At 37.8% G+C, this 26335-nt stretch overlaps 1 protein-coding gene across 1 annotated transcript in view; it reads left to right on the plus strand.

Moving 5' to 3' along the window:
• Window positions 1–26335, plus strand: part of LOC144979175 (uncharacterized) — a 63147-nt gene that overhangs the window by 17348 nt on the left and 19464 nt on the right. Inside the window, exons 4-8 of the mRNA XM_078925785.1 lie at window positions 13357–13441; window positions 14123–14290; window positions 15902–15913; window positions 16974–17288; window positions 24742–24842. Of these exons, the coding sequence (XP_078781911.1) occupies window positions 13357–13441; window positions 14123–14290; window positions 15902–15913; window positions 16974–17288; window positions 24742–24842 (681 nt within the window). The remainder of the gene's footprint in view (window positions 1–13356; window positions 13442–14122; window positions 14291–15901; window positions 15914–16973; window positions 17289–24741; window positions 24843–26335) is intronic.

Raw genomic sequence — 26335 nt, forward strand, 5'->3', positions numbered from 1 at the left:
TTTGTGTAAGGTCTAAGTATCTGCATAGCAACTTGCCACAAAAGCATCAATTGTTCTTGACCCATGCTTACCACTCAAGTTTAGATGTTGCACTATTATGACCATATTGAAGTAAAATGTAATTTTCAACTAGGACATGAGACAGGCAATTCAGCAATGTTAGAATACTGCTGAGTTCTTGAGTTAGGCTCATCATTGTTTTTCTTCTACTCGGTCTTATTTCTTATCACTCAACAGACGTAGTAATCCAAGTCACTTGAATTTCGGTTTGATAAATTTCGACTGTAGCCCGAAACCTACGACTTATATCAATCACTGCTATTTGTACCCATTATTAATTCGTATTGGAGCGTGTGGTTCGTATTTAATTTAATGAGATTCGCGCTGTGCGCGCGCGTGTTTATGTTGATGGGTTCGTGTATATAATCTTATGTGATTTTATGTGTAACTTATGTGTACATTTAAGTGTTTATGTATGTATGTATGTATGTATGTATGTATGTATGTATGTATGTATGTATGTATGTATGTATGTATGTATGTATGTATGTATGTATGTATGTATGTATGTTATGTATGTATGTATGTATGTATGTATGTATGTATGTATGTATGTATGTATGTATGCATGCATGTATGTATGTATGTATGTATGTATGTATGTATGTATGTATGTATGTATGTACGTGTATGTACGTGTGTGTGTGTGTGTGTGTGTGTGTGTTGTGCCCTGAATATATCGTTCCAGGTGATCGTGACACAAGTTACTGAAAACCTTGCAATCCAAACCATTTTTTGTTCTTTTTAGACAATGAAGTAAAATGTGTTTTTTGGGGGTTTTTTTTTGTGTGTGACAGTTATTTCTGAACAGTATCATGTCGGAGTTAACCTGGTTTTTGAAATTGAATTGTAAGACTCACTTTCAAAACTTTGGATAATGAATTCCTTCATTGAGGAGATGGATTTCTATTTCTTAAAACTTTAAATGACTAACTTTCATAAGACGGATCATAATTAATTTTATTGACTTTAGAATCAATTTTCTTTATCTTGTTCATTCCAACACGATATAGTGACGTATTTAGTCACATTTATTAAAATAAAATCTAAAGAAGATAATCTTAGAAAGTTTTTTCAAACGACTCCAGCTTAACTTGGAGGCCCGAAGCGATAACATTTCAATTTCAGAAAAAAAATCTCAATACTTTTCTTAAGTTTTGAATAGCTTTTCAAATGGAAAAATCCTCTTCTTTTAAAATATTTAACTGAAAGTAGTCCTACGCAGATGTTATCTGAGAAATTAAGTAATTTGTGTGTGTGTTTGTGTGTGTGTGTGTGTGGGGGGGGGGGGGGGGGTTGGAGCGTTGTAGTCTTCGTAAACTTAAATAAAGCCTGATACTTTCACAGTCGTGCGTCACAATATAAGGCGGCGACAACGAAAATAAACAATGAGTTGTATTCAGCGATTCTTGCATAGATCATCCACTGGGTACTCTCTTAACAACACGTCATTTTTCACTTTCTTTTGGTTGTCATCGCCTTGTTTATTGTGACGTATATTTTTGATCAGTTTGCGGCTATGATGAGTTTACAAAGGCTGCGGTTGATGCCCCTTGGAAACTCTCCATACATATCTTTTCCGTATTATGTTCTACATATTACAGTTCTTTTGTGGCGCCGATTTTTTAACGTTTTTATAGGCTTCCGGCTCTCTATGAACGTGTAGCAACATTGAAGGTTATCATTAAATGGAAAAATGACAATTTGGGATAAGACCGTAGCCATTATTGCGTTAACCTTGGTGACTTTACATTAATCACTTTTTTTTTCTCTGTTGGGGTTTGTCCTTGGTCAATAGAGTTTAACATACACTACACGCACGAGGCAAAGTTTGGTTATTCGTTTAGGATTAGATATTATTAAAGTCTTACTTACCTGACAAAGGGCCTTATGCTTCACTATCTACGGATCTGGTAGGTAGCCTCTACGGCTCTCCTTATTTCAGCTGATCTCCTTTGCCTTCGGTCGGTCTTTGGCGTTGTCTGAAGTGTTTTTAAATTTGTAAAGGGTTTTAATTTAGTGTCCAGGTGTAGCTTTAGGGGTGTATTTAGAGTGATGGAAAGTGTCTAAAGCGTCTTCCCCTTTCCCCTCTCCCCTCTCTCTCTCTCTCTCTCTCTCTCTCTCTCTCTCTCTCTCTCTCTCTCTCTCTCTCTAAATTAATTGTTATTGGTAAAGTTAAACGAGATATCAACCATTATTAAAATAAATAAACTCAGATTAGAAAATAAAATGACACATCTTGTGGTTTTATAGTACGCATTTGAAAGAAACGAAAATAATAAAAAGATGAGATTGTTAAAATAGTTCAGACGTCCTCCAACAGACACTCAAGAAAAAGCAAGACAAACGGGACAAGTTCAAACGGAAAGGAGAAATAAATAATAAATCCCAAGAACAATCGATCCGTGTATCTAGTTTTGGTGAAATGATAATCGGACACAAGGCACGGATTCAGGCTAAAAGGGATAAACCCAAATTCAGAATAATATGACTAACTGACCGACTTAAAGACCTCCGCTTTCGATGGCATCCGGCTTCGCAGCTAATCATCTGTTCCTTGTAGTGAAATGAACCAATTGGCTCCGTCTTTTGTCTTTTTATTTTCTGATGTCTGATAGCTCTGCGAGTGATGTTTACCTGGCTTCGTCAGTGAGTTGTCTCAAATCGTTATCGGAGGGGTAATTTTGTTGGCCGTCCTCTACCGGGTTTGTTTTGGGAAAAAAACCACATTAAATAAATAAATCGTGTGTCATTGGTTTATTGGCGAAAGTTTCTGGTTTACGACGTAGGATATGTCCGAAAAGTTTTTACCTTAGCTCAAGAATAGGAATGGACAAGAGTTTTTGGTTGTACTCAGAATATGTCAAGATATTCATATTAATTTGAACCTCAATGGCGAAACCAAATTATGGTATCAATACAGAAAATCAAGTAAGTCTGGTATTGGTATAATTATGATTTTAAAAAAAATCTCTCAAGACGAGAGATTCGATAGAGAGTTGGATCATTTATCCAGGCATTATATCGGCTGGTCTTTGGAAAGGCATATAAAAGCGCAATAGCTCTGATCTGTCGGAGGCAGAACAAACATTTTTGAATTTCCCCTAAAGTGGATAGCAGGTTTGCTTTTTCAAAAAAAAAAAAAAAAAAAAAAAAGAAATAATAATGTCCAAGTGTCTATAATGCTGCCTGTTTCGTCTAATGTTAAATTCCGTTGACCGTATTCGTGAATAATACAAACGCAAGTCATGCATAATCGCCGTATTATGAAAGCGATGTTTATTCTTAGAGTCTTTGTGAATATCATATTTTTTTCCCCAGGAAGATAATATGCAAGTTCTCGTCGATACTATCGAACTAAATGCAAAATGAATTCACTTGGATCAATGTGACCCATGGCCTCAAAATGGTTTTATGTCGAGATGATTCAAATAAATAAAACTGCTGTTTTTTGTGTGGTCGGCTATGTGGTCTTGTGGTATGACGCACGCTTTCGGATCGGAAGGTCCTGGGTTTGAGCCTCGCTCGGCGCATAGTTGAGTCCTTGAAAAAGACTCGTTACTCACAATCTCTCACCGTACTCGGGTGTAAAACGAGTACCTGGCTGTTAACAGCGTTGTCTCCGTCGAAACGATTGTAACAGGCGCCATGTCTCGTTCTATATGTTACGTGTTGCTGTTGGTCGGGTACCCTTTGTAAAGCGCTTTGAGCATATTTAGTGGATATTGTGCTAGATACAAGCTCAATTTTTTTTTTTTTTTTTTTTTAAATAACAAAAAGTGGAGTGATGTCAACTTCAGTGTTTCAATTGTTTGTAAACAACCAGCTATATTTGTCCGAGCGGGCTTGAGGGTGTGTCACAAATACCGCGTTTTGATTGGTCAAACATATTCTGGTTAATTGCACTTGGAAAAAAGGACTTGGGGAATGGGGTAGCCGATAGTTCCTTTCTTAGGCTTTTATTTTATTTATTTATTTTTTTCGGTAGTGTTTTTTTTAAATTTATTGAGGTATCTGTTTGTTCAAGTATATTAAAAAAAAAAGTAAATATCTTCAGTTTATGTTTGCTTCAACTGTCTTTCAATGCTATCCCGTCGCTCTCTTGGTACAGTGGGTCTCTAGGAGGATAGCCTGTGTTAGCACTTATTTTAATAGGTCCACGGCGTGAGAGACACGTATGACCCAGGTGTATGTCGTATTTGATAAGGCAAGAGGATGTTGGTAGTACATGTCCATTTCACGCTGTTGACATTGTTATCAGGACACGCTCTTACCCCTTGGTCAATCGGATTTCCTTACGCGATTGCTGATCTGTCAAGCACAATGACAATGGGAAATAACGTAGTTATTACGAATTCAGTGTGTCATCTACTGGTACTTAAGGTGTCAACTACTGGTACAATGACTTCGGGTTTCAAATTGTGGAATGGTAATTACTTATTTTTTAAAATGGAGATAAAATTTGGCGATTTAAAGCTATAATTGGCTGTACTTTGACTAGGTATGCATTGGTACGTGCTGAGATCGGTTCATGGCCAATTGAGATTCAATCAATAAAGGAATTGTGCACCCCCCCCCCCCCTTTCCACCCTGCCACCTTCCAAAAAAAAAAAAAAATAGAATAAAATGAAATAAAAAAACCGAAAATCACTAGGAATTGATTTTGTTGCTGAGTTGGCAGGTCTTGTGTTTTTCAATGTCAATAATAGACTGGTAACATGAATAATACAATAACACTTCGATTTAACCTGCCATTATTATCCGCATTAAAATCTTGTACGATTATTCAGCACCAGTTTGGTTGGTCAGCGCGACAGAGCTCAACTGCGGCAGTAATACAGTATTATCGTGCTCTAAAAAAAAAAAAAAAAGATTCAATCAATATTGGGATTGTGCAGCCCCCCCCCCCCCCCCCCCACCTTTTGCCACCTTCCAAAACAATAAAATAAAAAGAAATAATAGATTAAAATCAATGGGAATTGACGATTAAGTTGCTAAGTTGGCAGGTCTTGTGTTTTTCAATGTCAATAGACTGGTAATAACGACATGATAAGTCAACAATAATACCTCGAGATAACCTGCCATTATTATCCGCATTAAAATCCTGTACGGATTTTCCAGCACCGGTTTGGTTGGTCAACGCGGCAGAGCTCAGCTGCAGCAGTAACGCAGTATTATCGTGCTCTAAAAAAAAAAACAAAGGAAAAAAAAAAAAAAAAAAAGAAAAACATTTTAAAAAATTCTGACCAGAAAACCCGTCCTTCAATTATCGATCATGAATCATGCATGGGTCATTTTTGATGATCGGTATTTGATGAGCGAGTTTTCTCGCCAAACTTTTTAAATTGTGTGTGTGTGTGTTTTTCAATGTATACATCAAATCCGCGTTGCCGTATATATAATAATGACAAAACACTTTTATTCATTTTGGCCAGAAAATTGGGACAAAAACCAATTTGGGGTCATCTTAATTTTACTGAGTTAAAGGATTTGGTACACCTGCTATTGATACCGATATTTTAGGTAATTTCAAATATGTACACGCGGGTGGTTGGATGGGAGCATCACCCTTGAATCATATACCTATGATGTTCGCATGGGTGTACGATCCGATAGTGATGTCGTTTCTTCTTCTCTTTACTAGCCTATCCTGCTTCTTTGGTTTGTGATTGTATTTTTGACAGGGATATTTTTTTTTCTGTAAATCTTCTGCCTGTTTGCTCTTGGTTATTTATAATTTAGCTTATGATATCTTTAGGTTATGATTTTGATTTACATTTGTACTATTTTTGTTAGATTGCTTGTTTTTTTTGTTTCAGCGGTCTCTCATATAACCTCAATTGTGTTGGAAGAGACCCAAAGCAACAAACAAACAAAAATATGTACACACTGTTTATATGCATTCACAAAAGATCACGCAGACACCACCATCTACCTTTTTATATAATAAAATAATTTAATATATGTATGAAGACAATGTCAGAAAATATAAAGATTAGTAAATATTTCAAAGAATACTGATTAAACTTACATTTAAGATTAATTTAGATAAATATTTATGTTATTTAAATAGAAATATAATTTTAAATGTTAAATTACCGTAATTTATATAGTTCAAGGCTTACAAAATATTTGTTTTGACAAAAAAAAGGAAGATAACTCTTTGTGCATCTGGTGGAGACAATGGTCTTGTGACATTAGTGATTATTTAATTATGGTAAACCTCTAAATTTGCGGAGAAATAGGCTATTATTACGAATATGCACTCACATATTTTATTGCTATACGTCTATATTGTGGAAATTAACATAGATCGAGACGAATCTTTTGAGCCGGGCACAGTCGAGATTTTTTCGGACACCCTGTCCATCCAACCGTAATTGCGTAGCTGGGTCTGTAAGATCTGGCGGAAAGTAATTTGCGATAGACGAGCGTCCTATATCCAAAGGGTAGCAAGTAATTACTATTGTCCGTTTCACGCTACAGAAACAGGGATAAACTCGGCTCAATGGACTTAATGTCTCTGAAGGAATTCGGCTCCAACAGATTTTCTTAATATTCATGTAGGTCAACGGGTGAAAGAATTAGCCTTAATTTTTTTTTTTTTTAAGTTGGCAAGTTACTCGTATATCGATTTTAGATTTGTCAGTAATTCTGTGCTCGATGATAAAAATTTAACACTGGCTCTACGAAAATTTATTTAAAGCAAAAAGGAAAAAAGAATATCTACATTATTATTATTATTATTATTATTATTATTATTATTATTATTATTATTATTATTATTATTATTATTATTATTATTATTATTATTATTATTATTATTATTATTATCTCACATCCCACACATGTTGCGTGTGGATTGGATTTGATTCGATATAAACTTGACTCGCATATCATTTTTTCAGCATCATAGTTAAAGAAAGATCCAATTGTTATCTCCCGGCATAATACCGATCAGATGCGATAGTCCACACATATACACATCCTCTCCATTCTCTCTCTCTCTCTCTCTCTCTCTCATTCTTTCTCTCTCTCTCTCCCCCCCCCTTCTCTCTCTCTCTCTCTCTCTCTCTCTCTCTCTCTCTCCTTATCTCGCGCCACTTCTTGCATCAACACTCGACGCCCTTTCCTCACATTAACTTTATTTCCACATTTGACAAAATGTGATATTTTGTAAATTTACATATATGTTTGTGTTTTTGTTTACTGTCTCCTGACGAAGGCCAAGGGCCGAAACGTTATTTGTTTTGTGTTGTTCCCTTATATATGAGTCACATCTACTCACTTTATATTTTTTTATCTCCATTTTATTGGCTCATTTAGGCACCTCTAGCTTTTGTATGTTTGTTATTGTCTTTGGCAGGTTCGATATTTTAATTTTAATTTTTTTTTTTGGGAAAGGGGTGGGGGGGGGGGGGGGGGGGGGGGGGGGGGGGGGGTAAAATGAAAGATAAAGATGTTTTGTCGGTAGATGACAAGAGTGTGAGTGTTTGCGATGGCAACGAAGCAGGGTGGAAAGAATTGTTCAGGACAGTTTTAGATATGCTTGTCTTTCTTATCACTGTGTTATAGTATAGTATAGCACACAGTAGTCACGTATTATTACTATTACTGTGTTCTCAGTTATAAGTTCTCAGAGTGGTACTAATTATTCAATCGGTCGTCGTCCCTGTTGACCCTCGTGAATGAATACCTGGTTAGTTGAATATAATATGTATAAATTGTGTTTATGTTTGTGTGTTCGTTTATCTCTATTTGTGTTTGTTGGTTTGCGTTTGTATGTGTGTGTATGTGTGTGTGTGTTTGTGTGTGTTTGTGTCTGTCTTTATGTGTGTGCGCGCGCCTTGTTTTGGCTTAGGAAGGTTTTATTTCTTTTCAGAATTTTCGCAGGTTGAAATTGTACTTGCAATGTGCCCCTTCCTTATATGGGATTTTGAAAAATTTTTTCTTCTTCTTCTTCTTCTTCTTCTTCTTCTTCTTCTTCTTCTTCTTCTTCTTCTTCTTCTTCTTCTTCTTCTTCTTCTTCTTCTTCTTCTTCTTCTTCTTCTTCTTCTTCTTCTTCTTCTTCTTCTTCTTCTTCTTCTCTCTCTGTGTTTGTGCGTGTGTGTGTGTGTGTGTGTGTGTGTGTGTGTGAGAGAGAGAGAGAGAGTGCTTTGTAAGGTGATATGACTTTTTTAAAACACAAAAAAAGAACACAACCCCCCCCCCCCCCAAAAAAAAAATAGAAAAGAAAAGAACACCGATAACAAAAGACGTGGGTAAAGTTTATGGGTTTCATTGAATAAAATAATTATAGTTTCATAAAGGGCTTAAATCCCAAATATCATTATTCTGATCATTTAAAATTCACTTTTTGCTTTTTGGTGGCATCGGTTTCACTCGAGGTGCATTTTTTGCAAATGGGTACACGCCAGTGTCACATCAAAATAATATCACAGAGTCATACTAGATACAGGACACCCCGATACCTTTCTTTGGCGCCTTGAGCAAACGTTTGGGATAAAAGATTCTGTTTGGTTCTTGAATGGTTTTTCACGTGCATGTAAACAAAATGGAATTCGAACAAAGTATCTATAAATAGGTTGGAATAATCAGTGCATTTGGATGTTTTCGAAGTCGTTGTTTTTTGGACCCAATTTTGTTTGTGTGCACTTAATGACAGCTTTCTGCTAGTCAATATGTACGTGACGTGACGGGGAATATGACTATTCGTTTGTCAGCAATAGCCTACTTTATTCAGTCAACTGGAAGCTTTTATTAATGATAGTTAGCAATATTAAACCTTTGATAAGCGATACCATGTCACATGTAAACAAATTAATTGGAAATCGACATTGTCGATATGGCATATTAAATCGCTAGAAATGTATGTGCATTTTGAAGTTTTTCAAGTCTTTGCTTAGGATGCAATTCTGTTTGTGCACTATTCGATGCCTTCAGAAGTGTATTCAAAGTGGAAAGAACTAGATAAGTGAGAACAGACTGAAACTGAATGATGATGATGATGATGATGATGATGATGATGATGATGATGATGATGGTGGTGGTGGCGTTGATAAAACAGAAGTGATGTAATATATGGGGAACAAGAATTGGAAAAGCGAATCAGATTTGAAGCCGGGGAATGCTCCCATTCAAATTGTTGACAAAGTGAATAACATGGGCTCGGTCTTAGACTCTGGACTGTCGATTGAGCATAGGTTAATAATTTGTAAGATCTCCCAACTAAGAAAGATTGCTTCCAATAGGCGGTTCATATCTGAACGAAACTGGTGTGAGATCGTAGCCATCGTTAACTTATAGCCTGACACTGACCAAAATATGACGTCAAAATGCCAGTCTTTGGCCACAAAAGAAAACAAATCGTGAGTTGTATTCAATAGTTCAACCAATGGGACCGCTTATTTCCATGAGCACTACTCACGACAACTCACTAGGCAATGCAAAAACCAAATAATGACGTCAAAATGCCAGTCTTTTTGGGCTTCAGTTCAGGCTGTAACTTAATGATGGCTACGGTGAGATGCCCCCCCCCCCCCCCCCCCCCCCCCCAAAAAAAAAAAAAAAAAAAAAGCACTGATCGTAGACCAAAAATATAAATTGTCCAAGATAGGAAACAAGGCGTGGCACCAGCTTATACATTTTTACTTTCAGTAAAGACCCAAGGGCTTTCAGAAATAGCTCAGTCAGATACCCTCCATCTTTTATAAAGATTCCTTATCAAAAGATGAGATAATTTAATTGCTTTAGGCCATTTGGGGATAGATAGACATCATCATCATCATCATCATCATCATCATCATCATCATCGTCGTCGTCGTTGTCGGGTAGTGGGAAATTGATAATATCTCTTCTTGTTTCGCCGATAGACACCCTACAGCCGTCACCCCAACCGACTACAGGAGATGAGCGTTAAATTTCGAAAGTTAACCCCTTGTTGTAAAGCAGCGCTGTTTTCGTCATTAATATTTAACAAGCGTCCAACAAGTTGTATCTCTCCTACTGTATTTCATGACCAGGTGATAAAATATTGGAACGAGCATTGTGTTTATCGTGGAAAATCACTATTTTATTTCAGTCGTATTTATTTATTTATTTATTTTTATTTTATTTTATTTATTTTACGTACTTCATGAAATGAAAGTCGGGTAGTGGGAAAAATGATAAAATATCGATAACTCCTCTTTTTAAGTGATGCCTGTGATATTATGTACTAGGAGATATAGATATAGATAAATGGATAAGTGACCACTAGTGCACTGAATCGAGGATCATAGTTACTACCGTGATCTGATAAAAAAAAATAAACAACAAAAAAAACAAAACAAAAACAAGCACACACAAAAACAGATTTGGCCAGAAAAATCATCCTTCAATTCTCCATCGGAAGTCTCACGTTTAAGAGTTTTTGACAAGACAAGGGTTATTTGAATCGATCGATACTTAAAGGACACGTTTTCCGGGCATAATTTTAAAACCGTTTTCAGGCCTGCCTACTATTGCGAAAAATTAGTAGAATTCTAGAAGTACGAAATTTATCTCCTATTTCAGAACTTCATGGGCATCTTTACGTCATTAAAACTTATTGAAAATGAAAGTTGATGCCAGAGAGTGCATATTTTAAAGATTTTGATGTGTTATTTTTACTCTTGAGAGGGTAAATTGTTGATCTTTAAAGTTAACTATCTAGATATAGCGATTCTATTTTTATCTCCTCAAAACTTTGAATTTATAAATGTTGGACTAGGCAGGTCTGCGTATTTTTATTTATTTATAATTTATTTATTTATTTATTTGTGTTTTAAAGTACGCTAGGGTATAGCCCAAATTATAATCATTGTGACTGATTATTATATTATCTTAAATTCTATTTCGTACGCGTTTCGATGCCAAGAGATAGGGAGAGATAGGATAAGAGATAGTGGGCGCTCCAGCCACCGGGCGACACGTGGGTTATGGTAAAACCATTATTATCATTATGATCATCATCGTCAGCATCATCATCATCATCATCATCATCATCATTATTATTATTATTATTATTATTATTATTATTATTATTATTATTATTATTATCATTTTAGTAATAGTCGTAGTAATAATCCTAGTAGTAGTAGTAGCAGCAGTAGTAGTAGTAGTAGTAGTAGTAGTAGTAGTAGTAGTAGTAGTAGTAGTAGTAGTAGTAGTAGTAGTAGTAGTAGTAGTAGTAGTTGTTGTCGCCGGAGGAGGAGGACAGTGGGAGTCGCAACGAAGGAGAGAGAGAGAGAGAGAGAGAGAGAGAGAGAGAGAGAGAGAGAGAGAGAGAGAGAGAGAGAGAGAGAGAGAGAGAGAGAGAGAGACAGACAGAAACTCTACTCCCTGGCTGAGGTCAACGACCAATGCACCAAGTGTCAATATGCATTGTCTGTCCTAAGAGTCCATTAAAAAAAAAAACAACAAAAAACAAATGTCAAAACAAAACAAAACAACAAAACACGAACCTGGTTATCCGTATCAATTTATTGTTTATTAAAGACACACTTTCCTCCTCCATATGCGTCATCCCAACATGAATCTGTGACACCGGGACATGCAAATAATATGCGTCATCCCAACATGCATACGCATTCCCCCCCCCCCCCCCCCCCCCCCTCTCCTCCTCCAACATGTAACTCCGTCACCCCGCGCCGACACGCATACCGTGTTGAGGCGGCAGGTCACAAAAATATACGAATGCGTTTACTGCTCACATTTCCTAAGGAGTAGATAATGGTGAGTCATTCTCACAGGTCACACTAACGTATCTGCATCAATGTAAAATGAAACAAAAACAATCACGTGCGCAATGCAATTCCTTAGGATCAGAGCTAAATCGCGCCAACGCCCACATATTATTTTGACTTAGGCCTCTGGTACGGGTTTATGTACTTCGTGTGTATCGATTTTGTATAGATAGTTCGAAGATGACATCACTCAGGTCTTTGTTATTGTTTTTTGCCATCCGCGTTTATGAGTAATGCTCACTGAACTGTATTAACCCGACTATAAACGTTCATGGATACACACAGTTTTGTGTGTTGGTCCGTTATATTTCCGGATGGCAATGTTATGAGCTTCTTAGCCAAGCGCATACTATCTATACATTTTTAATCTTTTGAATTCTTTAATAAATGCACACATATGTGTGTATAGATAGAACGACGATGACGTCACCCAAGCCTTTGCTATTGTATTTTGCCATCCGCGTTTGTGAGTGATTCTCATTAAACGGTATTAACCAGACAATAAACGTTCATGGTTACACAAAGTTTGTGTGTTGGTCCGTTATACTTCAGGATGGCAATGTTGTGAGCTTCTTAGCCAAGTGCATACTATCTATAATATGTGCCTGTATGTATGGCTGGGTGGATGGTCGAGAGAGAGAGAGAGAGAGAGAGAGAGAGAGAGAGAGAGAGAGAGAGAGAGAGAGAGAGAGAGAGAGAGAGAGAGAGAGAGAGAGAGAGAGAGATGTGTGTGTGTGTGGGGGGGGGGGGGGGGGGGGGTCGGGGCTTACATCATACATATAAATATTATATCTAGTCTTCAGTCTGCTACCCAAGCACAGCTGGTATAGTACGCATATAATGCAATTTTTAAGGTTAAGTGGTAAACCAGGTTCCTTTAGTGTTGTTTATCCGTATTGGTCGTACGGCAGATACAGGACTGCATGTGACTTGAGTAACATTTTCAATCGATATTGCAAATTTAACCGTTTTCACAACGAACACTGTCCCTCCTCTCCCTCCTCCTCTCCCTCCTCCTCTCGTCCCCCCCCCCCTCCTCTCCTCTCGTCCTCCAGCTTCTCATCTTCATCGCCTCCTCCTGATCTTCATCACCCCCCTCCTGTTTCTTCCTCTTCTTCACTTCACTAAATTGAACATCTTAGAGAGGAAAACTCGCCATCAAACAATGTTATTATTTGTTTCGACACGTGAATACAATGCATTCATATTACGTACGCTTTCATTACATACTATTTTAAAAAGACCACAATGCTGGACACTCGTTGAATATACCCGGGGCGTTGTATTTTAATCACGGGTTTTGCTGCGTTTCATCACTTGTGGCCCAGGTGCACATATAAGCAGGTCTGATAACTGAACGCAAATTATATGGTATTGATTTAACATTGTTGTAATGGACAATATATTGCTTTGGTTTGAGAGTATTTCCATTACAACAATGAGCCCATAATCATTTTGGTTATCAGACCTACAAATTTCATTCAAATTTTGAGTAGTAAACAATTATTCTGTTTTTTGGATTTTTTTTCAGGCCCAAAGGAGATGATGGCAAAAACAAGAATAAAAAGACCAGCAAGACTTCACAGCCTCCGAAAAATGATGAGAGGACCGTTTTGGTATGTCTGTCTATTATTTGTTTTTCTTTCTTTTCTCTTTTTCTTTCTTTCTTTCTTTCTTCATCTCTCTCTCTCTCTCTCTCTCTCTCTCTCTCTCTCTCTCTCTCTATATATATATATATATATATATATATATATATATTATATATATATATATATATATATATCTTCTCTCTCACTTATTCTTCTTTCTCTTCATTTCTCTCTCTCTCTCTCTCTCTCTCTCTCTCTCTCTCTCTCTCTCTCTCTCTCTCTCTCTCTCTCTCTCTCTCTCTCTCTTCCCTAATCATTGTCTGTTCCTTTTTTTTTTACTTTTTAAATCTTCATTAACTCATTTGAATAAACCCAGACATAAGCCGTAATGCAGCGCTCAAAGTAAATTTGGCTGAGATGCAGAAGGTCACATAGCTCGACAGAGATTCCTCCTTCACCTCCTCCTCCTCCTTCTTTCCTCCTCTCCTCCTTCTCTTTCTCTCTTCCTTCTCTTTCTCTCCTTCTCTTCTTCCTCTTCCTCCTCCTCATTCAGATTTTGTTCGTTTGTTTCCTGTGGCAGCTTTGTATACATATTCATGATTAAGTATTCTTTTATATGAATGAGATATAACTCATCGTGCTAATTCCCTTACTTCATACACTCACTTGTTATCTCCCTCCTTCCCTCCCTCTCTTCACCCAATGCAGGACTTTTCTGCCCACGAAATTGTGAGACAGCTCGTTTACTTGAACGGGGACAAAACAGAGGAGAGGAAATGTCTGAATACTCACTTCGAAGAACAAGCCAGGAAACTCTACCCAGAACTGGGCAGACAGACCTACAAAGTACCTGGTGTGCATTTCAACAAGGGGAAGGTTAGCGTTTTGTTTGCTATTTTTTTTTTTCTAAACTTTAATTATTTTTTTCCTTGTATAAAACTTTGCCTCAGACCAGCATCGTGTTTAAAGCTGTAGAAACCGGGATAAGCCCTGGCTCCATGAACGTTATTCCTATGGAGTTCATAGCTTCATTAAATATGTGATTCACTATGTCAGTATGTTGTATTAATATGTGCGGCTATGTGGTTTTGTGGTATGGCACTCGAATTTTGGATAGGAACGTCTTGGTGTGAATGCTGTTCTGAGCAGCGCATAGTTGAGTTCTTGGAAAGGGCTCTTTACTCACATTTTCTCACCGTAATCAGGTGTAAAATGAGTACTTGGTAGTTAACAACATTGTCTCTGTTGGGAAAAAAAATGTGTCAAGTCTCGTATTAAATGTTTAGTGTTGCTGTTGGTTAGGTACCCCTTGTAGAGGGCTTTGAGTACATTTAGTGGATCCTGCGTGAAAATGCTCAAGTTTTTTTTTTTTTAAAAGGTTTTTAATATAGAAAATATAGAGTAAAATCGAGGCAAATGAAATAGATACCAAAAGGTGAATTTAAGTTAACATGATCTAGAATTATAAAATATTTCATATATGCCCTTAATGAAGCTGTTGTAGTTTTAATCAATAAAACATAAAAATTTAATCCGTTCCGTATTATTATTACTATTATATTTTTGCAATAAATTCAATTTTCACCATCAATTCATCGACTCTGACATAATACCATTTTGAGACGATGGGTCACATATTATGTGTTATTGGGTTTATATTATATTTATATAGTCAAATTTTTTATTTAAATGTATATCCTTTGTGGTGAAGATACTGCTTGGGACTTTTAAGTAGGTACTCAGAGTAGACAGACAAATGGATTTCTCTTGGATGTCTCTTTTGTTTGTTTGAACACGTCCTCTTCGTCTCACCCAGTTAAACCAAACACTAGAGGTGCCAAAATGAGCCAATAAAATGGAGAGAAAGATATAGTGAGTAAATGTGACTCATAAGGGAACAACACAAAACAAATGACGTTTCAGCCTTTGGGCTTTTTTCTAGTAAGGAAAGATAAAGTGAGTAAATGTGACTCATATATAAGGGAACAACACAAATTAAATGGCATTTTGGCCCTTGGCCTTTTACATGAGACACATTTACTCACTTTTATCTTTCTCTCCATCTCACCCAGTTAGCTTGCTTGATCCAACGTTTTGTAATCTACAATCTTCCTTTTGACTGGAGTGATAGTTTTTCAATTTTCAGGAAACCCTAAAACCCAAACAAACAAACAAATCCCCCCCCCCCCCCCCTCCCCGGAAAGAGAAAAAAATAATTAGAAATTGGAAAACAAAGCAAAAAATAAAATAAAATAAAGACAGAAAAAAAAGAAGCAATCTAAAGATAAGAAAAGAACAACCCCCCCCCCCCCCCCCCCCCCCCCCCCCCAAAAAAAAAACAAAAAAAAAGAAAAGAAATAAGATAAAATGGAACAAAAATAAAAAAAAAAAATAGTAATAGAAGAAAAAAACTAACCATATAAACCAGATAAAGCCTTTGACCTCTAATGACTATGAAATAAATGTATTTTTTTCTCCTTATTTCAGACAATTCAAGAGGTGAGTATTCCATATTACGATCCACTTTTTAATTTTTTTAAATTTTCAATTTTTATTTATGGTTTTTTTTTTTTTTTTGGGTACGGATGCTAAAGTGAGAACTATGTCCTCAATCTGAATGAGGGATAAATTGAGTATTTGGCCTTTAACAGCATTGTCTCTGTCGGAAAAAGAAATATTGTGATATTGACTAATATGCCCTGTGTCTCATCCTACATGTTAAGTGTCGCTTTTGGATAGGGGCCCCTTGTGAAGAGCTTTGAGCATGTCTTGCAAATATTGCACTGTTTAAACGCTCAATTAAAAAAAAATAACATTTGTTCGTATGCAGTGGGTGCAGAGTATAGAGGGTATCCATTACTAACTTTATCTTGTTTGGCCAAAGACAAACTGGCACATAATTGACATGACCTAAAAGTGTTGCTAGCCGAAAAACAGACGATTCCCTCAATCAGTACTGTCATAATTACTCTTGTTTTCAAAAGTATAAATAACAAATAATTAGGTGAAATTGGGAAAACACCACAAAATGGTCCAGAAAAATTAAGTATAGGAATATTCATAACAATGCATGCCCAGGTATTCGTCATGCCTAATGCTTTTTTAAAAATTCCCTCTTTTAAACCAAATGAAACCAGATGTCTATTTTATGGAGCTCCTGTTGTCTCTTATGTGTCATTTTGTTTACTAGTGCTCCTCTAGTATATATGCAAATAACCAAGTACTTTTCATATATGTGTGGTGGCCCATAAAGACCGCTGGAATAGTCAAAATAGTCAATTTGAGATATTTATGTTTTGTAATACAGCAGTGTTTTTATGAATGTTTTGTCATTGTGTATTTCATCAATAAGTTCACGAGATAGTATGTAGAAAATGTTCAAACATCATTATCAACATCATCATTGTCGTCGTCATCATCATCATCATCATCATCATCATCATCATCATCATCATCATCATCATCATCATCATCATCTTGGCTACTGTTGCTGCCACCACTACTACTTCAACATTATTCATCAACTTTCTTTTATCCTTATACAAATTGAAACATCCAGAAGAGGAAAGGACAAAGCAAGAGATTGGACTTCTTCGAAAAACTTCCCATGACAGATTGCGATGCCCGAGGCGACAGAGCCCACGCCTTTGTCCTCAATATGCTGGAGGAGATGAGTGACAATTTTTTATCCATGGGTGTGGACCCGCTATTCATCATCAACTCCTACCACAGCGATTCCTATCTCTACAGGCTTAGGTCCAATTTCAAGACCGTGAGGGATGATGATTCTTTGCCCGGAGACCTGGATTATTGGAAGAAAAGGGGAGAGATGGATATCATGGTGCTCAAACCAGGCATGGTGGTATTTATAGAGGTAAGCACTAATTATTTAAGATTTTATTAACAGGAGAACTAGGTGCTTGTTTTTTTTTTTTGTTTTTTTTTTGCCAAGGAAAGAATTGTCATATGGGTTAATTGACATATTTGTATTCTTAGTAACAAAAACTGTACAATGGTCTCTGGCGAAGCTTATGTCAGAATGTCTTCAATCACTATCCTCATTGAGCCTTGATGCACACATAGCAAGTACTGAAGACTTCCATTTCTGTTTGTTGACTGCATGGACACCAATGTTGTTCCATGCTAGGCCAGCCTCACTAAGCTCTTTATCCATGGATCTTCTCCAGGTGTCTTTGGGCCTGCCTCTTCGTCTTTTGCCATCAGCCGTCTAGCAAAGTGCTATTCTTGGCAGAGCAGTTGCCACCATTTTAGCAACATGTACTGGCCTTTTTCATCTGCGTCTCTTTTTAGTTGTAGCTATGCTCACTGAATCTATTTTATTCCCTAGAGTTTTGTTTTTAATCTTGTTGGGCCAAAAATGCTCCTAAAATTGTTCAGAGGCATTTGTTTTGAAACGATTCCAAAATTATTTGTTAATCTGGTTGTTACTTTCCAACTGTAGCTGCCATACAAGATAACTGAAAGGACATTACTCTTGAACAGTTTTTAAGATTTCCAAATTTCCTTCAGCATTGTTTCTATCATCTGTTATTTTAGAATGTCCTCACTTACTTCTGGGTGGGGATCCTGACCTCCCATAGCGGGCAGGGAGGTACATACTGTGTCTTCTATACCCTTATATCTGTTTTCCAACATGCTTTCTGCCTTTGTCTTGGAATGAGAGATCTTGGTTTTGTCCTGGCCCTGGTCGGAGTCCTGGCTGGGAGGGAAACAGTCAAATGCATAGTTATTGTTTTGGGAGATGATATTTTTTTCCTTGTAAATCATCTCTCTGTTATGTATTATTATTTTTATTTTGAATGTATAATGTAATCATTTGAGTGTGTTCCTCTTTGTTGGATTTTGTGCTTGTGTCTGGATGAGACTTGTAGGTGATTTCAAACTAAGTACATTGGTGGTATGCTCTTGGAATCTACATCTGATCTCTATTTGTTCCCAGTTCCCCTTTGTCTTACTTTTTCTTGGGTGCTTTAATTGTAATTCTAGAACTTTTTACTATCCCATTTTCTTCCTTTTTACTGGCCCTGATATAACCTAAATGTGTTGCAAGCGCCGTAAAACCCTTAAAAACAAAACAAACATCCTCACTGTTATGGACTTATGCATAGAGTTACTCTAGGAAAGAGTTGCTCCCCTTAGTTATTAGCTAATTGATTTTAGTTACAGCTTAATTAGTTATTATTCATTAAGTCCATTGTTAAAATATTATTTGTGCTTAACAAATATCAGAGTGGCATGCCCTAGAGAAGGATGCACTCTTTGTTCCTTACTTTTCATAGTTGAGTTACTTATACTATTTTTCCTTCTTAAAATGTTGTTGCGATATATTTGTATATACTCTAACTTAGACACAGTAATAAACCGTTCTCTCACATATCACTTAACGCTTCTGAGTTGAGTGATTCCACAATATTAATCTGGAGGCCCGTCAAAAACACAACATTGGCGACGAGGATTTTTCACCTTTATCCTGTGCATCAGCCTATTGGAGCGTTTTGTGACGTCAGTCGAAAAGCCAGCACACCACGGACGGAAACCTGCCAGCCGAGAAAACCGGAGCAAGTGCCTTTTCTGCCTGCAGTGTCATCAGCACGTGGTAAGACGCCTTCTTCGTGGACAGCCGCCCATCACGTGGTAAGAAGCCTTCCCGCCTTTTTTTCCCGCCACAGCTCGTGGGCGCTGAGGTCAACTGCCTACGTCACGAAAGAAAACAAAACGGTACGTCGTCTTCATACAACCAAGCAGTCGGACGCTTGGGTGAGTAATTATAGTTATATTTCGTCAATAATTTACTACCCTTCGCTCGCGTCCTATCTTCGTACCTTTATTGTACATAATATAGTCGTGTCAGCAGTACGGTCATCATGTCAAATAAAGAGCTCATAACCATATTACAACAACAGATTGAACAGCAAAATGAGCAAATGAAGCAAGTCGTTGAACGACAAGAAAAGCAGATGGAAATGTTCATGAAACTAATGGCCAGTAGCAATACATGTTTACCAAAACCTCCAGCTATTCCGAGCTTTGTCGCATTCGACCCTGCCTTAGAGATATGGAGCGACTACTTGCATCGTTTTAATACGTTTTTAACTGCTCACTCCGTACCTGATGAGAAGAAAGCAGACGTTTTCCTTGTCAACCAATCGCCGGTTGTTTACAAAATACTGACTAACATGGCGAGTCAAGAAACACCAGCTAAGGCGATAACTGCCCTCAGTCTTCCAGATATCGAAAAATATATGATGGAGCAGTACCACCCTCGACTATTTGTTGTCAGAGAACGTTATAAATTTTGGACGAGCCTCCAGAGGAAACCAGGCGAAACTATTCAGGAATTGGCAGCTAGAATTCGCCAGAGCGCTGTCACATGCGATTTCCCATCCATTGAAAACCCCTTGGATGAAGCTATGCGTACCTGTTTCATGTGTGCAGTTAACAACACAGCTGTTCTTGAAGCGCTATTCAAGCACAAGGAGGACGAGCTTTCGTTTAACAAAGCCATCGAGGTCGCCACGGAGATAGAAGATGCCTCAAAAGTGGCTAACGAGACTGCATTATCTGTTCAACCCGAGGTCCATAAAATTAAGCCTCAAAGAAAACAGATTCCGATAATTCAGCAAGGCAGGCAAAACAACAGCATATCAAACTTTCGAATGAAAGACAGACAGAGCCGACAACGGATTTTGATAATAAAAATCAAACCTGCTCGAGATGCGATGGGCGGCACAACAGACAAAACTGCAAATTCAAAACAGCCGTTTGTCGCTTCTGCCAGAAAACTGGACACATCGAAAGAGCCTGTAGACGTAAAAAGAGAATGTCGAGTTCGCCTAACGTCAACACGATTCGTCGCATGTCACGGGTCAATTTCGTTTCAGTGACACCGCTTAAGTTAGCTACGACTGTATCCAACCATGAAATTGTTTTTGAAATAGATACAGGGACTGGTGACAATTTCATTTCAACTAGAACATGGGAGAGGATTGGCAAACCACAACTCTGTAATGCCAACATTAGGTATCAATGTGCATCCAACCAGGAACTCCCCGTCATTGGAACTGTTTTCTTGCCGGTGTCTGTGAACGATACATGCCGCGAGATAAACTTTGTTGTCACCACTATGCCGTTACACTTATTAGGACGTTCTGCCATACAAATGCTCAATGTTTCAGTAGATGAACTGTTTCAAACGAAAAAAGTAAAATCTGTTCGTAGTAAGCCCGCAACAAACATGTCACATCTTCAAAAGGCATGTAAACAAGTGTGTGCAGAATTTCCTGATGTCTTCAAACCAGAACTCGGTAAATTGAAAGATTTTGAACTTGACATTAAATTTAAAGCCGATGTGACGCCTGTGTTTCACAAGCCTCGTTCCGTCCCCTATGCGATCCAAGACGACCTCAACAAGAGCTTGGATGCCGGTATTGCAAAGGGTATTTGGAAACCTACATCCTTCAACGAATTTGGAACACCGATTGTGCCAATAAAAAAGAAGACAATCAGTGGTGAGAGACCGAAAATTCGAGTATGCGGAGACTACTCTGTTACAGTTAATCCGCAATTGGAAACTCACAGATATCCGATACCGTTACCTGAGGACCTCATGTGCAAATTAGGAGGAGGCTACGGATTTTCCAAAATCGACCTAGCCGAGGCTTACACACAAATCCCGTTGTCACCAAAATCACAAGAACGCCTCGCACTCAGCACGCATAAAGGTGTTCTCCTTCAAACGAGACTACCTTTTGGCATCAGTTCAGCTCCCGGATATTTTCAACAAATAATGGATCAACTGACTCAGGATCTTCCAGGTGTCGCAGTCTATATCGACGATATCCTTGTGAGTGGCAAGGATTCCACCGATCATTTACACAATCTGCGAAGATTATTACAGCGACTTCATGATAAGGGACTTCGCTGTAATCTCCAAAAATGTTCTTTCGCAGAATCACAGTGTGAGTACTTGGGTCATCTACTATCAAAAGACGGCATTGCAAAAGGCACAAAGGTCGATGCAATCACTAAAATGCCACCACCCACTAATGTATCGAGCCTAAAATCGTTCTTAGGACAAGTACAATTTTATTCGAAATTTTTACCAAATCTTGCAACTGTCTTAGAGCCCCTCTATCAGTTAACCAAGAAAGAAGTTAAATGGAAATGGACAGCTAAAGAACAAACAGCTTTTCAACATGCGAAGAGACTTCTTTGTGACGAGACAATTCTTGTGCATTTTGATCCATCTCTCGACGTGGGTATATCTTGTGACGCGTCAAATGTTGGAATCGGAGTCGTGTTATTCCATCGTTTCCCAGACGGTAGTGAAAGACCGATTGCCAATGCTTCTAAAATTTTGAACAATACTCAGCGAAGATACAGTCAGATTCAGAAGGAAGCGTTATCAATCATTTTTGCGCTGAGTAAATTTCATCAATTTCTTTACGGTCGCAATTTCATACTCGTCACCGATCACAAGCCTTTATTGTCGCTCTTTGGTCCAAGAAAACCAGTACCTGCTTTAGCTGCCAACCGCCTGGCCAGGTGGGCTTTGACACTAAGTCAGTACGACTATAGAATTGAATATCGTAAGACAGCTCACCATGGCAACGCTGATGCACTGAGCAGACTTCCTGCAAGTGCCGACCCAGTCTTCGACAGAGAGGAAGATGGAGAAGATGTCAACACTGTGTTTACAATCTCTACAGTTGGAAAACAGCTAAGAGCTACTGACCCCGGAGTCATCGCTAGAGAATCCGCTAAAGATGACACCATATCCGTTGTCATGAGAAATACGACTCGTAAATGGTCTAAATCAGATTCCAAAACGGACAATCTTAAACCATTCTTCAAGATGAAGGACACGCTGTCAACGTCTCATGGATGTTTATTCTACGGATCAAGAAGCGTTATTCCTAAGAGTTTGCAACGAGACGTCCTCAATATCCTTCACAACGGTCATTTCGGCATGCAACGCATGAAACAATTAGCGCGAACGATCGTATATTGGCCAGGTATTGATTCTGACATCATCAATACGTGTCGTGGATGTGTTACGTGTGCAGAACATCAAAACAACCCACCAAAGGAGCCAAACCATCCATGGATAACGCCAGACTCACCGTGGAGTCGAATGCACATCGATCACGCAGTGAATTTTATGGGTAATAACTGGTTAGTAATGGTCGACGCCTACTCAAATTACCCATGCATTCACGCAACCAGTTCGACGTCAACGAAAGCAACAACTAGCCTTCTGGAAGAGGACTTCGCTCACTTCGGCTATCCTCACGCTATCGTGTCGGACAACGCAGCATGCTTCACTTCTGACGAATTTCAGACATGGTGTAGGGAGAGGGGAATCAAACATCTCACTGGAGCTCCCTATCATCCCGCTACAAACGGTGCAGCAGAACGACTTGTGGCAAATTTTAAAAAGGCTTTGAGAAAATCGTCTTTTCCTCCAAGACAAGCCTTGCAACAATTTCTTATGCAATATCGTCGCACACCTTTAGCTTCTGGCTCGTCACCAAGTGAATTGCTTCATGGACGTCAAATTCGCACATTGATCGACACACTCCGCCCATTGTCCACCTCAAATTCCAAACCACGCGTATCAAAAATGCGTTATAAAGTTGGGACACACATTTATTCCTTACGTTTTGGTAATCGAAATGACAGAGAGGCGAAATGGATTCCCGCAACTGTCACCAAAGTGTTGGGACCACGTCATGTCATGGTAACTCTCCAGAGAGACGAAACAACGTGGAAGCGTCATATTGAACAAATAAGACCACGTTACAACCTTCCTCGCCAAAACGTATCTGCTTCAGCAAATGATACCATAGAGGACGATTTCATTACTAATCCTATCGGTGATCATTGTGAGCGTTCATCATCGAATGCAGCTACCCCCGGAGCAGAATCGAATCGTGAATCGGATCGTGTCCAACTGAGAAGATCGTGACGTACCAGAAAATTCCCCAATCGATTTTAGCCTTCGAACCTTCGAAACCTACTTCTCAGGCAAAACAGGGAGGTGTTATGGACTTATGCATAGAGTTACTCTAGGAAAGAGTTGCTCCCCTTAGTTATTAGCTAATTGATTTTAGTTACAGCTTAATTAGTTATTATTCATTAAGTCCATTGTTAAAATATTATTTGTGCTTAACAAATATCAGAGTGGCATGCCCTAGAGAAGGATGCACTCTTTGTTCCTTACTTTTCATAGTTGAGTTACTTATACTATTTTTCCTTCTTAAAATGTTGTTGCGATATATTTGTATATACTCTAACTTAGACACAGTAATAAACCGTTCTCTCACATATCACTTAACGCTTCTGAGTTGAGTGATTCCACAATATTAATCTGGAGGCGCGGGTGGTTGGATGGGAGCATCACCCTTGAATCATATACCTATGATGTTCGCATGGGTGTACGATCCGATAGTGATGTCGTTTCTTCTTCTCTTTACTAGCCTATCCTGCTTCTTTGGTTTGTGATTGTATTTTTGACAGGGGATATTTTTTTTCCTGTAAATCCTCTGCCTGTTTGTTCTTGGTTATTTATAATTTAGCTTATGATATCTTTAGGTTATGCTTTTGATTGACATTTGTACTATTTTTGTTAGATTGCTTGTTTTTTTGTTTCAGCGGTCTCTCATATAACCTCAATTGTGTTGGAAGAGACCTAAAGCAACAAACAAACAAAAAAAAAATCTGGAGGCCCGTCAAAAACACAACACTCACTTACTTATTTTGTCTGTCACTTCTCATGGCGCATAGGCTGTCAACCACAGTATGCCATCATCCTTCTTCCTGGGCTGTCTTTTCCAGTTCCTTCCAGGTAGTTCCCAACTTCTTTCAGACTGTTTCTGTAGATGATCTATCCTCTCTAAATGATTATGTATACTCTTTTATCTTCACTAGATGACACCATTCTTGCTCTCTAGATCATAACAAGCTTCCATCTGTCAATATCATAACAATATCTTATAAGGGCTCATTTTGGTGTAAAAATAAAAGCAGGAGACCTGTTCTGATATGAGGTAGATTTTATGTTCAAAAATCAGTTACTGGATAGGATGTGGGTATCATATTAAAATGGGTATCAATAAAATTTTGAATAATTTTCCATCGCAAATGATGACACTGTGTTGGGATTTTTGGGTTTTTTTTTTCATTTCAATTTCATAATCACCCTTAACCTAAAAATAGATGGTATATAGCCTGATATATATCGTCATCTATCACCCAACTACATTACCGTCATCATCATCATCATTGACATTACTACTTGTCCACAGACCAAGTCAACAGGAGATAACAGGAATGAGTGGGGACATAAGACTGATGCTTACGAGGCCTATGGTAAAAAGATCAAAGCTGTCTTCGAACAACTCGATAGGTATGGGTCTTTTCTTTTATTGTTATTTGTCTTACTGTCACAGAAAGTGTTAGCTACGACAACATTCAGCTCTCCTATTGGATTGTCATAATATAGACCTTAGGTTTAAATTTCTTTGATATAGAGATTTTCACCTACAGTCAAGTCTGCATAAAGATTGTCTTAAACACATTTCTTCTAGAAACGTTTTCAATCCTCTTCTGACTCAATCAAGCTTATTGAAGCAAATTTTGCCTATGAATTTTACGGTGGAATGTCATTTTCAAATTTCTCCCCTAGAATCTGCAATTCGTTTCCCATAATATAAATTTGAACTGGTCTATCAGTTGAAAAGTTTTAAATCAAAGTTGAAATTTTTTATTTTTACCACAATGTACTTTTAATGTCAGCTATGGTTTAAGGCATATTTAATATATTGTACTCTGTGAATGTGTGTGTGCAGCTATGTGGTCTAGTAGTATGACACTCGTCTTCGGATTGGAATGTCCTGGGTTCGAGTCTCATTCGCATAATTGAGTCCTTGGAAAAGGCTCTTTACTCACATTCTTTTACCATACTCAGGCATAACATGAATACCTTAACAGCATTGTCTTTGTCGTAAAAAAATGTAATATTGCCTAACAGGCCTCATGTCTAGTCCTACATATTAAGTTATGCTTATGGTTAGGGTCCCCCTGTAAAGTACTTTGAGCATGCTTAGTATATATTTTGCACTATATAAAAGCTCCTCTATGTGTGTGTGTGTGTGTGTGTGTATGTATGTGTGTGTTCTGTTTAGAAGAAGGAAATACCAGATGAAGGCGATGGGTCACAAATGTAGTGATGTATAATATTATGTGTCTCTCCTCTTCAATCTGGTTTTATATTGGGTTGGACCAGGTGATAAGAACAGGACTTAAAAGTGTAACGGAATTGGAGACAAATTAATATAAAACATTGAAAATAAATTTTTTAAAAACAAAATACAGAGAACTTGATTTTGGTAGTTTTGGTTATTTAAATAAATTGAATTTCCCTGCATCTGGTTAAAGCCAGACTGAAGTAGGGAGGAGTATGCCAGTGATATTATATGTGATCCATCGTCTCAAAACGGTATTATGGTGGGATTAACCAGATATAAAAAAAAAAGTCAAATTCAAGCTTAAGTGATCAAAATTATGAAATCTACGTGTTTAGCACTCGTTTGGACTGTATATTTATTCTCCTCAATAAAACATGATAACTCAACCTGTCTGATGTTTATGGCTATAAATTGAATTTTAAGCATGTGTAATCACTCCGAGATAATACCGTTTTAAGGCGATGGGTCACATATGACGAGATGACTTTCAAAACCTGCTAAGTCACATCTACATAGAAAATGAGTTAACATTCTCAAGCAATCTATTGGATACCTTAGAATAGCCAGAGAAAAATTTGCAGTTTCACAACACTCATGGCATTGTTCTTTAAGGGAAACAAGACACGCATTTCCATCTTTATGCCACTAAATA

The sequence above is a fragment of the Berghia stephanieae genome, chromosome 9 (assembly GCF_034508935.2).
Source record: "Berghia stephanieae isolate SIO BIC M18660-M18661 chromosome 9, UCSD_Bste_1.3, whole genome shotgun sequence".
In the NCBI taxonomy this organism is placed as follows: domain Eukaryota; kingdom Metazoa; phylum Mollusca; class Gastropoda; order Nudibranchia; family Aeolidiidae; genus Berghia; species Berghia stephanieae.